The 14,271-nt window shown below is 60.1% G+C and overlaps 1 protein-coding gene across 4 annotated transcripts; it reads left to right on the top strand.

The window, feature by feature from the left end:
• The first annotated feature begins 379 nt into the window (after positions 1-379).
• On the top strand, positions 380-12,880 carry KCNC3 (potassium voltage-gated channel subfamily C member 3). Of its 4 annotated transcripts, XR_014806477.1 has the most exons (6): positions 380-1,356; positions 5,860-6,967; positions 8,331-8,522; positions 8,754-8,880; positions 11,511-11,570; positions 12,595-12,610. XR_014806477.1 is itself a non-coding variant. In XM_084961434.1 (5 exons), the coding sequence occupies exons 1-4, from the start codon at positions 472-474 to the stop codon at positions 8,855-8,857; spliced, it is 2,289 nt and encodes a 762-aa protein (XP_084817560.1). In that variant the 5' UTR covers positions 380-471; the 3' UTR covers positions 8,858-8,880; positions 12,595-12,732. The 4 variants fall into 4 exon arrangements, 3 of the variants coding, with proteins under 3 accessions (XP_084817560.1, XP_005664837.1, XP_003356054.1); XM_084961434.1 differs by lacking the exon at positions 11,511-11,570 and having other exon boundaries at positions 12,595-12,732; XM_005664780.4 differs by lacking the exon at positions 8,754-8,880 and having other exon boundaries at positions 381-1,356; positions 12,595-12,819.
• The last annotated feature ends 1,391 nt before the right edge of the window (positions 12,881-14,271 follow it).

The raw sequence follows: 14,271 nt of genomic DNA, 5'->3' as shown, positions 1-14,271 counted from the left end.
GTCTGGACCTGCGGCCCTTCTCTATTCAATCTGGACCCCATTGTGGCACCGCCCCACTCTCAGCCAGCCACGGACAGTCAGGCTCCTTTAAATAGCTTGGACTTGTCCCCCTTCCTCTGCCCGCCCCTCTTTTTTTCAGTTCAATCAGATCTCTTTCTCAAATTTAGTCCCTCCTCCTTTGTTCTTCCAGTGCTGCCAACTTTAGCGGCGCATCTTGCCTCCTTTAACACCTCCATCAGCCCCGCCCTTTCTTTCAAAGATCCAATCGGTGTATTGTATCTGCGGCCCCGCCCCGACCAGCTAGGCAGCGTTGGTGTCTCCGCCCCAAACTCTCCAGGCCAATCACTTTGATTTCTCCCTCCCGAAGGCTCCACCCTCTTCCTCCATCACCTCCTCCCACCCAATCACGTCTGTCTCTCCTGAGGCCCCGCCCCCAGTCGCCCCGCCCCTCCCGCTCCGCCCCCCCATCCAATGCTTAGCTCAGTCTGCGTCTCGTCCTTCCGCGGGCGCCAGGGGGCCAGCAAACAGCAGTCGGCGCCGCCGCTGCAGCCACCCGAGTCCCCGCCGCCGCTGCCCCCGCCGGCGCCGCTGCAGCAGCAGCAGCAGCAGCAGCCTGCGCAGCCCGGCTCCGCCGCGTTTGCGGCGGGCCCCCCGGCACCCCGCGGGCCCGGGGGCCGGCGCGCCGAGCCATGCCCCGGGCTGCCGGCGGCGGCCATGGGGCGGCACGGCGGCGGCGGTGGCGACAGTGGCAAGATCGTGATCAACGTGGGCGGCGTGCGCCATGAGACGTACCGCTCGACGCTGCGCACCCTGCCGGGGACGCGGCTGGCCGGCCTGACGGAGCCCGAGGCGGCGGCGCGCTTCGACTACGACCCGGGCGCCGATGAGTTCTTCTTTGACCGGCATCCGGGTGTCTTCGCCTACGTGCTCAACTATTACCGCACCGGCAAGCTGCACTGCCCGGCCGACGTGTGCGGGCCGCTCTTCGAGGAGGAGCTCGGCTTCTGGGGCATCGACGAGACCGACGTGGAGGCCTGCTGCTGGATGACCTACCGGCAGCACCGGGACGCCGAGGAAGCACTCGACTCCTTTGAGGCACCCGACCCCGCAGGCGCAGCCAACGCCGCCAACGCCGCGGGCGCTCACGACGCGGGCCTGGACGACGAGGCGGGCGCGGGCGGCGGCGGCCTGGACGGCGCTGGCGGCGAGCTCAAGCGCCTCTGCTTCCAGGACGCGGGCGGCGGCGTCGGGGGCCCGCCAGGGGGCGCGGGCGGCGCGGGCGGCACGTGGTGGCGCCGCTGGCAGCCCCGCGTGTGGGCGCTCTTCGAGGACCCCTACTCGTCGCGGGCCGCCAGGGTGAGCGCTCTCTCGGGGGGGGGGTCCCCCATCCTCCTCCCATCTCCAGGGGCTCCCAGACCCTCAGAAACGCCCCATCCCTGCCCTCAGTCCCTGGCCCTTCTCAGCCCCTCCTAGTCTCTTGGCCTCCCAGGCTCTTAGAAGACTCTTAGCCCATTCCTGAGCCTCCCGTACTCCTTTGAACACCCCAGCCTCTCCCAGCCATCCCCAGAGCACTCTCAGAATTCTCCAGACCTCGCTAAACCCCATCCTGCTTCTCTAGGCCATCCTAGACTCTTAGTTAGACACTTCCTCTCTGACCGTGAATCTCCTAAATAAGTCCCCTGAATAACCCCACCGCCGCCTTTCCTGGACCCCTCCAGAGAGACCTTCCCTTACCCGTCGGAGCTTTCCTGTCCCCTCTTAACCTCATCTCTCTTGACCATGCCTCAGTCCCTCAGAAGGCCCCTCCCAGCCCTCAGTTTCCTGGACCATCCCTAGATCCCCAGAAGACATCTCTTCCTAACCCTCAAAGTGTTCCAGACCCTGTGAACACTGTCCCCACCCCTCTCAGACCCTCTGGAGCCTGCTGTCCAGCTCTCCAACCTTCAGTCCTTCAGGCTCTTCCAAAGCCTGATTCTGCCTCTGCCCCTCTCCCAGTCCCCTCTCTCCAACTTTGAGTCTCTTGGTTATTTTTGACATCCCTCCCTCTTCTTCTTCCCTTAAAGTCTCAGAATAGTTCCCATCCCAATTGCAGAGCCCCCCCACCCCCCACCCAGACACTCTGAACTCCCCCAACGGCTTGCTCGGCTAGGACACTTCTCTCTCGCCCTCAGTGAGTCTTGGGACATTTTCCCTCCCGGGCGCCTGCTGCCCCCTCTGTGTTCACATCCCTTCCTGCATCCTCCACACCACCTCTCCTCCCAAGGATTTCCCCATACAGCTCCAGACTTCCCCCGAGCCGTTCACACTCCTCCTCAATGTCTCCAGAAGAGTCCTAAGCCCCCATAATATGCCTTTCCTCTCCAGAACTTCCCATATGCCCTCCAGAATTGCTTCTCTCTCATCCAGATGCTCCCAGCTTCTCCCTTCCGTTGTTTAAACCGTATAGCCCTCTTCCTCTCTCTCCCTCCCTCCCTCCCTCTCACCCCTCACCCTCAGCCTTCCAGTTTCTTTCCTTTTCCGTAAATGACTTTCCTTCAAACTCCTGAACTTTGCCTCACCTCAGTCCGTAGGACCTTCTTCATGTTATCAGCCTGCAAACTTCCCTCTCAAAATAGCTCCCAGTTCTTTCTACCCTACCTTAGTATCTTTCCACCCGTCCCCCCCACCCCAGCCCTGCTTGCTTCCCCTTTCCAACGCCTCCCCCCAGTCTACTACCCAATCCAAAGCCCGGGGCTGGGCACCCCCCCCCCCGGCACCCGCCCCCCTGCAAAAGTGAACCAAAGAGCCCATAGTCCAGCCTTATCCTCCCTCCAGTCTCAAAATTCCGGATTTCCCTCAAAGCTCCCTCCATTCCCGCTTCACCCCCACAAAACTTTCCTCAAACATCTGTAACTTCTCAGGCGGAATAGCTGTCCTTCCCGCCCGGCTCTCACTTGAACCTGTTCCTCTCCCAACTTCCTCGCAGTGTTGCAAGAGAGGAGGACTGTTTAAGATGGGGGTGAATTAGAAAGAGGAGGGAAAGAGGAGAGTCTCCAGATCGCCTAGCCTCCCGGGGACCCAAACTCCCAGAGGAGTCGGTCCGGCCCCCTCCCCCATCCGTGCCGCGTCCTGGGCCGGGAAGGACGCGGAGCCGCAGTGCCGCATTCGCGCCAGGGGAGGGAGCGAGGGGGAGGGGGGCCCGGAGGCACCGCAGAAAGTTTGGTCCCCAGGAAGCGCTGAGTTGGCGAGATTTGGGGTTGAGTCGGGGGAGGTGGGGGGAAGGAGGTGCGGAAGGAACGTGGCCCTAGATGCCCCCTCAGGCCTCTGAGCCGCACCCTCCCCCCATGGCCCGAGGCGTCCTTCCCTCTTGTGACCCCACCGAAGGGTTCCGAGGTAAGGCTAGGGGCCGGGTGGGGCGGGGGTGTCACTCAGTTTACTTTGCAAATATTTTGAGTGTCCACATAGGGCCAAGCATTTTCTAGCCTCCAAATGAGACTGTGAGAGCTGAGGCCAATGCAAAGTGGAGGGTAGGCTCTCCCTCCCCCCGGTTCCCTCCCCATAATCTCTCCTTTCCTTCTTCCAGGGACTCCGTGCCCTCAACCCCTTCTGCTTTTGAACCATCTGGGGGCAAAGGGGGTAAACCAGTACTGACGCTGTCCAGCCTCTAAGCTGCGCACTGCGGCGGGTGCCCACCTTTCCTTCTGTGCCCCGGGAGGGAAGGAGTTAATGGAGAGCCTGGCTTATGGCCTCCTGCTGTGAAGCGGCCCTGCGGCTGCGCACAAGCTGCTCGGCTCCGGCTCCGAGCGGGTTAAGACCGCTCCTCGTCTCCGCGGCTGCGCACTGCGGCGGGGGAGCTGTCCGTGGTGCTGGCCGCCGCGCCCCGCCCCCTGGCCCGGCCGGCCCGCCCCCACTGCGGTGCCGCAGCCTGCGCCTGGCGCCCGGCTCCGAGGGGGGCGGGGGAGCACCGGGCATGCGCTCTGCGGCGGCCTCTGGCCTCTTAAAACCACTGCGGAGAAACGAAGGAGGGGGGCGGGGCAGAGGACCAGCTCGGACTCCTGGCCCACCCCCAGTCCTAGGGCTACGTTTTGAGCGGACTCTGACGCCGCTGTCTTCTCTGCACCTCACGTTGAAGGCGAGGTCTCCCAGGCCTGGACCCTGCCTCCCACCCCTGTGGTGGAAAGGGGAGCCGAGGCATAGTGCTGGCCCTAGGTCCACACTAAGATCTAGGGTTCCTCTCTGCCACCCACCTCTGGCCCTCCTATCTTCGCTGCACCCCAGGCCCTCTCTCCTCTACCCTTCTGGCTAACGCCCCCTCTGCCTCAACGCCCATCCCCTCCCTTCCTTCTCTAAGGACCAGCCCCACGCCGTTGTTCTCACCTCTACACATGTTTTGATAAAGCCAACCACCATTTCTAGGGGTCCTCTCCAAGATCTCGACCCTGCCTCCTCTCCTCAAGGCCTTCATCAAAACTTACACCACTGTGCTCAGGACACTGGTCTTTCTTCATCTTGAAACGACCCAGGCGCCCCCGCCCCCATATCTCTGTTCCTCTGACAAGCCCGCTTGCCTCTTTTTGGACCCAGCTCTGCTTTCTCCCCCCATGGCCAAGCCCCCGACCTCCTCTTCCTTTCCAGAGCCTTAAATCCACCCCTATGGTCTTCCCTTTTTTTAGTCTTGACCCTTCAGGCCCTAACACCCCTCCCCCTTCCGTTGTTTCTACCACTGTGAGCTGTTCTTTTGGGTGAGGGCCTCCCCCAGCCGTCTCCCTTTTCTGAGACCAGACATTACCATCGAGCTTAAACAGGGAGTTCTTGTCGTGGCTCAGCGGAAACTAATCTGACCAGCATCCATGAGGACGCAGGTTCGATCCCTGGCCTTGCTCAGTGGGTTAAGGATCCGGCATTGCCATGAGCCGTGGTGTAGGTCGCAGATGTGGCTCAGATCTGACGTTGCTGTTGCTGTGGCTGTGGTGTAAGCCAGGGGCTACAGCTCTGATTTGACCCCTAGCCTGGGAACCTCCATGTGCCCTGGGAGGCAGCCCTAAAAAAAAAAAAATCCTTAAGCATTAAAGCCTATCTGAAGTCTCGACCTTGCCCCTCATTAATTGCTGTCCCCGTGCCCTAATGACAGCTCAGCCCCTCGTGAGTTCTAGACAGCAGGCCCTTTGTATACTTATCTAATGAAAACCTTACAGCAGTCCTGTAAAAAATTTGAGGCTCAAAAAGCTTAATCTCCTTGCCCATTTAGATAGGAGAAAACCTAGATTTAAACCCAGGCTTTCTTACTCTTTTTTGGGGGGAGGGGGTGCTGACTGTGCAGCAGTTTGATGGGGAATCTCAGTTCCCAGACCAGGGATTGAACCTGGGCTGCAGTGGTGAAAGCGCTGGGTCCTAACCATTAAACCACTAGGAAACTCCCAGGCTTTCTTACTCCTAACCACCTCCTGGTTCTGCTTCCCTGCCCACCTTCTCTCTTTCCCATTTCCTTGGCTCCAAGCCAAGCCCCAAAGCCTCTGAGACATAGGAGGTATGTTCTTAGTCTCTCTCTACGCATCCACAGCAGAACACTTGCCCCCTGCCAGGGACCCCTGAGAGAGGACGCGGGGAACAGGAGGGGGCGGGGCGGTGGCCCAGGAGACAGAAATTGCTGTTTCCAGGAAAGAAGTCGCCCATCTGCTGCCGCTGCTGGGGCCAGCTCCTCACCCAGGCTGGAGGAGAGTTGCCTCCGATCCTTCCGCAAGCTTTAGAGAGAAGAACAGGTTGCAGAATGGGATGGGGGTGGGGCTCCCGGATGCCCTTGGCCTTCGGGTCTGGGGAAGGGGCTGGTCGACCAGATGCCCGGGTCACCTCTTGCCCTCTTTCTCCCGCCCTGCCCCGCAGTATGTGGCCTTCGCCTCCCTCTTCTTCATCCTCATCTCCATCACCACCTTCTGCCTGGAGACCCACGAGGGCTTCATCCACATCAGCAACAAGACGGTGACGCAGGCCTCCCCCATCCCGGGGGCTCCGCCGGAGAACATCACCAACGTGGAGGTGGAGACGGAGCCCTTCCTGACCTACGTCGAGGGCGTGTGCGTCGTCTGGTTCACCTTCGAGTTTCTCATGCGCATCACCTTCTGCCCGGACAAGGTGGAGTTTCTCAAGAGCAGCCTCAACATCATCGACTGTGTGGCCATCCTGCCCTTCTACCTTGAGGTGGGGCTCTCGGGCCTCAGCTCCAAGGCCGCCAAGGACGTGCTGGGCTTCCTGCGGGTCGTCCGCTTCGTCCGAATCCTGCGCATCTTCAAGCTCACGCGCCACTTCGTGGGGCTGCGTGTGCTGGGCCACACGCTGCGTGCCAGCACCAACGAGTTTCTGCTGCTCATCATCTTCCTGGCGCTGGGCGTCCTCATCTTCGCCACCATGATCTACTATGCCGAGCGCATCGGCGCGGACCCCGATGACATCCTAGGCTCCAACCACACCTACTTCAAGAATATCCCCATCGGCTTCTGGTGGGCCGTGGTCACCATGACGACCCTGGGCTACGGAGACATGTACCCCAAGACGTGGTCGGGGATGCTGGTCGGGGCGCTGTGTGCCCTGGCCGGGGTGCTCACCATCGCCATGCCTGTGCCCGTCATTGTCAACAACTTTGGCATGTACTACTCGCTGGCCATGGCCAAGCAGAAGCTGCCCAAGAAGAAGAACAAACACATCCCCCGGCCCCCGCAGCCCGGCTCGCCCAACTACTGCAAGCCCGACCCGCCCCCGCCGCCCCCGCCCCACCCGCACCACGGCAGCGGCGGCATCAGCCCCCCACCGCCCATCACCCCGCCCTCCGTGGGGGTGACTGTGGCCGGCGCCTACCCGCCTGGGCCCCACACGCACCCGGGGCTGCTCAGGGGGGGAGCGGGTGGGCTCGGGATCATGGGGCTGCCCCCGCTGCCGGCCCCTGGGGAGCCTTGCCCGTTGGCTCAGGAGGAGGTGATTGAGATCAACCGGGCAGGTGAGGAAGGGGCACCGGGTGGGGCAAGGGTGGGGACGGACCAGGAAGAGGGGGGTAGGTTTGGGGGGGCGGGGCAGGAGGCAGTTGCGGAGTTGGGAGAGACGGGGTCAGCAACAGAGGTGGAGGAGAGCCAATAGGAATCGCTGAGTTTGGAGGAGACGCGGGGAAACAGGGATGGAGAAAGAGATTTTGTGTGGAAGAGTTTTGGGGAGAGAGACTTGCAGCCATGGTATCGTGTGGGTAGGGACCAGAGACCAGGGGGCAGAGTCATCAGCCGGCGGGTGAGAGGGACTCAGAAGTAGGAGGGGGTGTTCCGAGAGAGTCTCATGCTCAAATCACGGGTGGCCAGAGCTGCAGCATCTGAGTCTCCCAGAGACCCTGTAAAAAAGCATCTAAAGTCTGAAACCAAGAGAGTGTCACTGGGAGCAGGACGGGGACGGGGATGGGGGGAGGTGGAGAGCCAGCGGCAAGTTCAAGTTCTAATGACAGCGAGACCAAGAGAGGAGACAAGACTTTGAGCCAAGAGTTGAGTGGAGGCCAGGCCAGGGGAGGGTGCCCAGAGGGCGGGAAGGTCATGGGACAGGAGGGTGCTTGGGACCCAGTGTCCACTCTGGCTCTGCAGGGGGAGCTGTTGCCCGGAGGCCAAGAGAAGGAGGGGACAGGAGAGTAAAGTTGACTGAGTCCCTCTCCCCAGGGGAGTCTGTGTCTCAGAGGCAGCAATTGGGGTGTCAGTGCGGGAGGAGGAAGAGGCTGGGGGGGCCCCACCCCCATGCCTTAAGTAGGTCAAGAAAGGGAGCTGGGCCACCTGGCCCCCATCTTGCTCCCTCAGCCGCTGACCCAGTTTCACGCCAATTAAAAATAGCTCAAGTCAGAGCCTGGGGGACCCCTACCTCCCCCCTCCCTCATCTGTCACCTTCCCAATGCCTCCCCCCCACTCCCCATGCCCTTTCCAGTGGCCACCACCCTTCCCGAGACAGCCACCTCCCAGCCCCCGACATCCCTCCAAACCCATCCCAACCACCCCCTACCCCCGCGATGCCCTGTTCCCTAGGCTTCAACCAATCACCCCCACCCTCCACTGTGGCTCAGTCTCCTCAGCCCAGCTCACTTCCCAGGCACCTCGTCCCCTGTGCCCTGCCCCTCCAACACCCAACACCCTCCCCCGGCCTGTCCTTTTTAGCACCCTCCCCTCACCCAGCTGTCTCTTCCTATACTCCACGCCCTTCCCAGGGACCCTCTCCCCAAACCCACCAGCCACGCCCTCAGCATCCTGCCTCCTCCATCACTCTCTCCTTGCTGAGCCTGCCCTTGCCACACGTCCCCACGCTTCACTCTGTGTCTTTCTCTGACCCTCGGAACACAGATCCCCGCCCCAATGGGGACCCTGCAGCAGCTGCGCTTGCCCACGAGGACTGCCCAGCCATCGACCAGCCCGCCATGTCCCCAGAAGACAAGAGCCCCATCACCCCTGGGAGTCGTGGCCGCTACAGCCGGGACCGAGCCTGCTTCCTCCTCACCGACTACGCCCCTTCCCCTGATGGCTCCATCCGGAAAGGTGAGGTGCCCTCCACTGGCCCCTGGGACCCTCCCTCTCTCCCCTCCCCCCCCGGGGGGGGAGAGAGGGAGATGGGGGAGGAGGTGCTGGACTTCCCCCATCTCCTGGCCCCAAATTCCCTCCCTCTCAGACCCCCCCCAATTTCCTCACCACTGACCCTTCACCTGTCTTTATTCCATCTCCATCCCCCCCCCCAACCCTGGACCCTCTGGCCTCTTCCCCCACCCCCAGCCATCGGTGCTCCCCCAGTGCCCCCCCCAGACTGGCGTAAGCCAGGCCCCCCAAGCTTCTTGCCCGACCTCAACGCCAACGCTGCGGCCTGGATATCCCCCTAGTGGACGAACCCCCTCCCCCCGGGGTAAGTAGCCCCCACCCTCTGAATCCTCTCCCTCCCGACTAACCCATCTGAGAACATGCAGCCCCCACTGACCGAATTCCTGTCCCCTCACTGTGAACGGCTCCATCCGATTAACCCTCAGCCCTGACACTGACCCCATAGCCACCTGCCCAGGACTTGCCAAGACCCTCACTAACCCCCTAGAACTAACCCCCGCCCTCCCCACTGAGTGCCTGACTTCCTTCCCCCGCCCTCACGACCGGCCCCCATCCTCACCCCCATCCACATCTCTCCGCCCGCCTCCCCTCTTGGTTTCACCTATTTCATCGACAAAATGGGGTACACACCCAGGAGCACCCTCTGGGTGCAGGACGGGGTGAGGAAGACCCAGCCCTTCCTCCAGTCACCTGTGGATTGGCCGGCACTGCTAGAGCACCCACCTGCTCCCCGTGCAGTGCCAGGCATGGGAAATTCAACAGTCAGCAAATCAAACACCCCTCTCCCCCGCAGTCACACACCACACACCTTCCTAGCAGGAGAACCTAATTTGGTGGGAGAGGCAGACACAGGTCTAGAAAAAATCACTACCTCAGGAGTTCCTGTTGTGGCTCAGTGGGTTAAGAGACTGACTCGTATTCGTGGGGACACGGGTTCGATCCCTGGCCCTGCTCAGTGGGTTAAGGATCCAGCATTGCCGTGAGCTACAGTGTAGGCTCCAGACGCGGCTCAGATCTGGTGTTGCTGTGGCTGTGGTGGAGGCCGGCAGCTGCAGCTCCAATTTGACCCCTAGCCTGAGAACCTCCATATGCTGCACCTGTGACCCTAAAAAAAAACAATATAGAAAAAGGAAGGAAAGAGAGGGGGGGCAGGAGTCAAAAGAGACAGGATCAGGACTAGCCAGTGGGGAGGGGAGGGAGACAGAGCGAAGAGACAGAAATGAATTATTCAGCAAACATAAGCAAGCACTTCCCACACGTCAGGAATTTAACATATATTCCATAATCCTCACAGCAACTCCAGGTAACCCCTAACTCCACGCATTCACTCATTCACTCAGCAACACGTGATTAAGGGTACAGTTCCAGGCCCTGGAGGTTTGCAAGAACCTGCCATCACAGAGCTGACACTCGAGGCTGGGTAAAGACACTACAACCATGGGGCAAATCTGTCAACCAGCTGTTTTGTAAATAAAGCTTTATTGGAGCCCAGCCACTGTCTGCAATAGCAGAGTGGAATAGTTTCGGCAGAGATGGCATGGCTGTGGCCGGCAGCGTCCCAGAAATATTTACTCTCTGGCCCTGTAGAATGAAAGTTTGCCACTCCATGACTGGAGAAAGCAGGAAACAAAAAGATAATTACTCTAGCCACTTCAAATAAGGGGGTCTGTGAAGGCCTTTCTGAGAAGGTGACTTGAAGCTTGAAAACTAAAAAGGGCCAGGCAGAGAGAAGAAACAGTAAGTGCAAAGGCCCTGAGGAACTGAGATGGGATGGATGAGTTTGGTTCTTTAAAAGAAGAGCAAGGAGGGAAGTATGGCTGGAGCTGAGTGGCTTAGGGGAGAGGGTAGGTGTCTGAGGAAAAGACTTTTTTGGCCGAGGTGAAAGGCTGGATTTGATATTAAAAAGTGATGGGAAGCCACCTGAAGGCATTTGATCCATCACTTAGTCATTCATCAAACACCCTTGGAATCTTCCTTCGCAATACAGAAATACATCCTCAAGAATCCCTATTTGCAGCCTAAGGCGATGCCATAGCAGGACTTATCCTCCAAGGACAGCCTCATCTAAATCCCGTGTTTTCTTTTTTCGGAAGTTCAGGGAGAGCCATGGCCAACCCCAGGCCACAGAGCAGGTGGGGACAAGAACCCAGGCTTCTGGGCTCCTAGTCCCGAGGGGACTGTCTGGCTCTCCTTGTTCTACCCCTGGACCTCTCTGTTCCAACACCGCCCCCCCTCCACTCCCCAGCCCCATCATCCTCCACGTTCATCTCATCACCAGCCCCCGCCCCCTCTGCTCCCATTTCACCCCTCCCCCTGCTTGCTCCCCGTCCTGTTATCTCCCTTCCTTCCCTACTTCCAGGTCTGGACGGGCCCCCGGGGAATTGAGGGGGAGGGGGGAGGATTGGGGAATGTGGGGGAGGGAGGAGTTGGGGGGATCGGTGGGGGAGGTCTTTGCTTATCTTGCCTCTGATGCCAAAATCCATTCATTAGACTCAAATAATGGCTGGAGCTGATGGGGCTGGCTGAATTCCCTCCCCCCAGTTCTGATCCCTCCCCTTTCCACACCCCCTACTTCCTCTAGGACCCACCCCCCCTTCTTCCAAGACCCTTGCTCCTGATCTGTCCCCCCCCCCCCGGTGGTCCCAGGACTCCTCCCTTTTCTGTCTTCCCTCCTCCCAGCACCTGACCCTGGTTGCCCCTTCCTCCCCAGCTCCCCCCTCCTCGCCCTCCATCCCCCCCCCAGCCACCCCGGAAGCTCCCTCCATATTTGATGTCTCTGGCCGCCCCATTTCACTGCTCCCTTCCCCCGGAAAACACCAGAGAGGAGGAAGAGATCCCGGCGTTTCTCCGGCCCCCCAACAGTGAGGCTGTGTTGGGGGGTTCCCTCTGACCACCCTTCCCCCGCGCCGTGACTCTGTGTATTTCTGTCCCCAGCTCTTGTCACCGCCTGAGACCTCGCGAGACCCTCGGTCCCCCCCTGCCCCTTCCCCCCAGGTTAGCAATTGGGAATGGCGGGGAGGGGGTGTCCTCAGAGATACTACGGGGCTTCCAACCCCCTGTGCCCCAGGCCCTCTCTCCTACAGTCAGGATGCTCTCGTCCCGACAGACCCCCTTGGCTCTGCCTAGGAAAGCCCTAGATCAGCCCAGCCGCTGGTACACTTTCCCAAGCTTTCAGGAAATCTCACACGTACTCTGGAGCCTCAGATCCCTTTGACTGTCTACACGCTGTCAGAATCTTCCCATCACAAGACGCCCCTTTAAAGGCTTCTTAACCCTTTAAAGATGCCCCATCACAACCTTCATCTGAACCTCACCTCATCAGCCAGCTCCCCGCACCCCCCCCGGGGGGGGCACTGTCAACTAGTGCTCCATTCAGCACCACACAGCCCCCCCCCCGCCCTCCTTTCTCACATCTAGGTTACCCCCACCCCCTGCAGCACCACCCATTCCCTCCCAAGCCCTCTGCACCGGCTGCTCCCCATCCCCCACTGGCATTCCACCCGAGTTCCATGCCCGTGCCCGCCGCCCACCATCTGCCTTGCTGCCCCCCACCTTTTTGCTCAGGCGAGGGGGCCAACACGGGGGAGGGGAGTTGGGGGCGGGTGGCGGTGGGGATGGGGGGGAGGCTCGGTGAGTGCCACCCTACCTCCTAACCCTGAGTCTCTCCCCCCTCCCCGTGTCTGAACCTTTCTCCTTGATGCCAACTGACTGTCCAATTTGTTCACTTCTCTCTCTCTCTCCATCTCCTTGGTCCGCCTCTGTCCATCTCTCCATCTCTTGCCATCTGTCATTTGTGCCTTGGTGTCTGTCTCTCTGTCTCCCTCACTGTCTCTGTCTCTTGCCTTCTCTCTGGATCTTGCCCTCTCCATCGTGTTCTCTCTCTTGCCTTTTGCTCTCTCCACCTTCTGTCCCTTCTGCCTGTTTCCCTCTGGCTTCCTTCCGTCTTGGGGTCTGTCTGCTGGACCCCCCCCCCCCCGCTTCCTCCCCATGTTTCTGTCCTCCGCCTCCCTCCCCCCAGGTTACGAGAAATCCCGCAGCCTGAGCAGCATCGCGGGCCTGAGCGGGGTGTCCCTGCGCCTCGCGCCCCTTGCCACCCCCCCTGGCTCTCCCAGGGCCGCCCGCCGCGCTCCCCCAACCCTGCCCTCCATCCTCTAGCGCTCCCCTCCCCCCCGTGGGGGGACTCGGGGGTGACAGGGAAGAAGGTCAAAGGAGCTGGGGGTGGGGGGTGGGGAAAGGGTTTTTTTTTAAAAAAAAATCAAAAAGTCATTAATAATATGCAACCGAGACGACGACGCCAGCAGACACCCCCGGGCCCCTCGCCCCAACCTGGGCCTCCAGGATGGAGGGGGAGGAGCCAAAGCCCATCCCCCCCAACTCTTCGCCCCCCTAAAAAAGCCTTCTCAGGTCTCCATGAGCCATAGGACACCCCCTCCCATTAACTCGTGTAAATACGTCCAAACTATGCCAATTACGTTTTGGGGCACCCCAACTCTGCATGCCTCCCCGAATCTGGACCCCGCCCCCTCCAACTCCACCTCAGCAATAAGCCGCCAGGGGCTGCATGCTGCGTTTGAGGGAAGGGGGTGAGGACCTCCAGGGGGGAATCAGGCTGGCCATTAAGCCACAGGAGGGTCTCCTATCCTACCCTTCACCGCAGGAGGGCAACCCGGCACGCACGGACTTAAAAAAAAAAAAAAAAAAATTAGCAGCTATGTGGGGGAAGGAGGAACCCAAGCCAAAAACCGAGCTGAGCTCAGATGGTGGAAGCGGAGGCGGGGGCTGGGGGGTGGGGGGTGGGCTGCGGATAACTGCTCCCTCAGCCTTTAGGAGGATCCCGCTGGGGACTTTCACTCCATCCTCCTCCACCCACGGCCCCGCCCACAGGGATCTGCTCGCCTCCGTTGCAGCATGGACTCAGACCTCCCATCCCAGGATTCCTGGGATGATCTGGCCCTCGCATACAAAATTCCCACCCCCTCCAGATTCCCAGGACAGGAGACCAGCCCCCAGAATTCCTGAGACTGACTCTGGCACCCGGCATCCTCCAAATCCCCACACGCTCCTGGACTTAACCTCTGCACACAGATGCTGCTGCCACCCCCACTCCCACCCACTGCTGCGCTGCATCCCAGCACCTCTCCAACCTCCAAGACTTGACCCAGCCCTTCCACTCACTTTCAGCCTTTGGGATGCTCCAAATCCTTCCCACACTTCTGGACACTCCCGAATCTGACTTCTGACATCCGCCTCAGGTTACCCTGATGCTAGAACTTCCAAGAAAGGCTCAACCTGTCTGCAGTTTCAGGGAACAGGACTTTCCCCGGCTCTCCTTTTCTCATGCTTAACGTTGTCCCCCTAAGAGCCCCTTTCCTTAAATGATGCCCCAAAGGCACCTTCTTCATAGACGGTGTTTCCCAGACAGTGTATCCCTTGCTATGTGCTAAGGTTTTAGGCAGTACAAGGACACTTATTTTTAAAGTTTTGTCTTTTCTGGCATTTTGCACATAAGCCAGTAAGTCCAGATACTGCTGCTTGGCCAGGACATCGTTTATTTAGGTTAGAAGTATTGCCATTTTAAAATAGAGGCTGTGCCTGAATGAAGGGACCCTGGGCTTTAAGGAGTTTGGGAAACGACATATCCACCTGGTCTGGGACCCCAGCTTGCCCTTTCCCGGCGTTCCTCGCCTCGCCACGT

Source organism: Sus scrofa, chromosome 6, assembly GCF_054392235.1.
Source record: "Sus scrofa isolate SSC_HxYL_T2T_F1_AM1 chromosome 6, Sscrofa_HxYL_maternal_Yorkshire_Landrace_v2.0, whole genome shotgun sequence".
Lineage (NCBI taxonomy): Eukaryota > Metazoa > Chordata > Mammalia > Artiodactyla > Suidae > Sus > Sus scrofa.
Note: the sequence above shows the minus strand (reverse complement) of the source record. Positions and strands in the feature narration are given on the sequence as shown.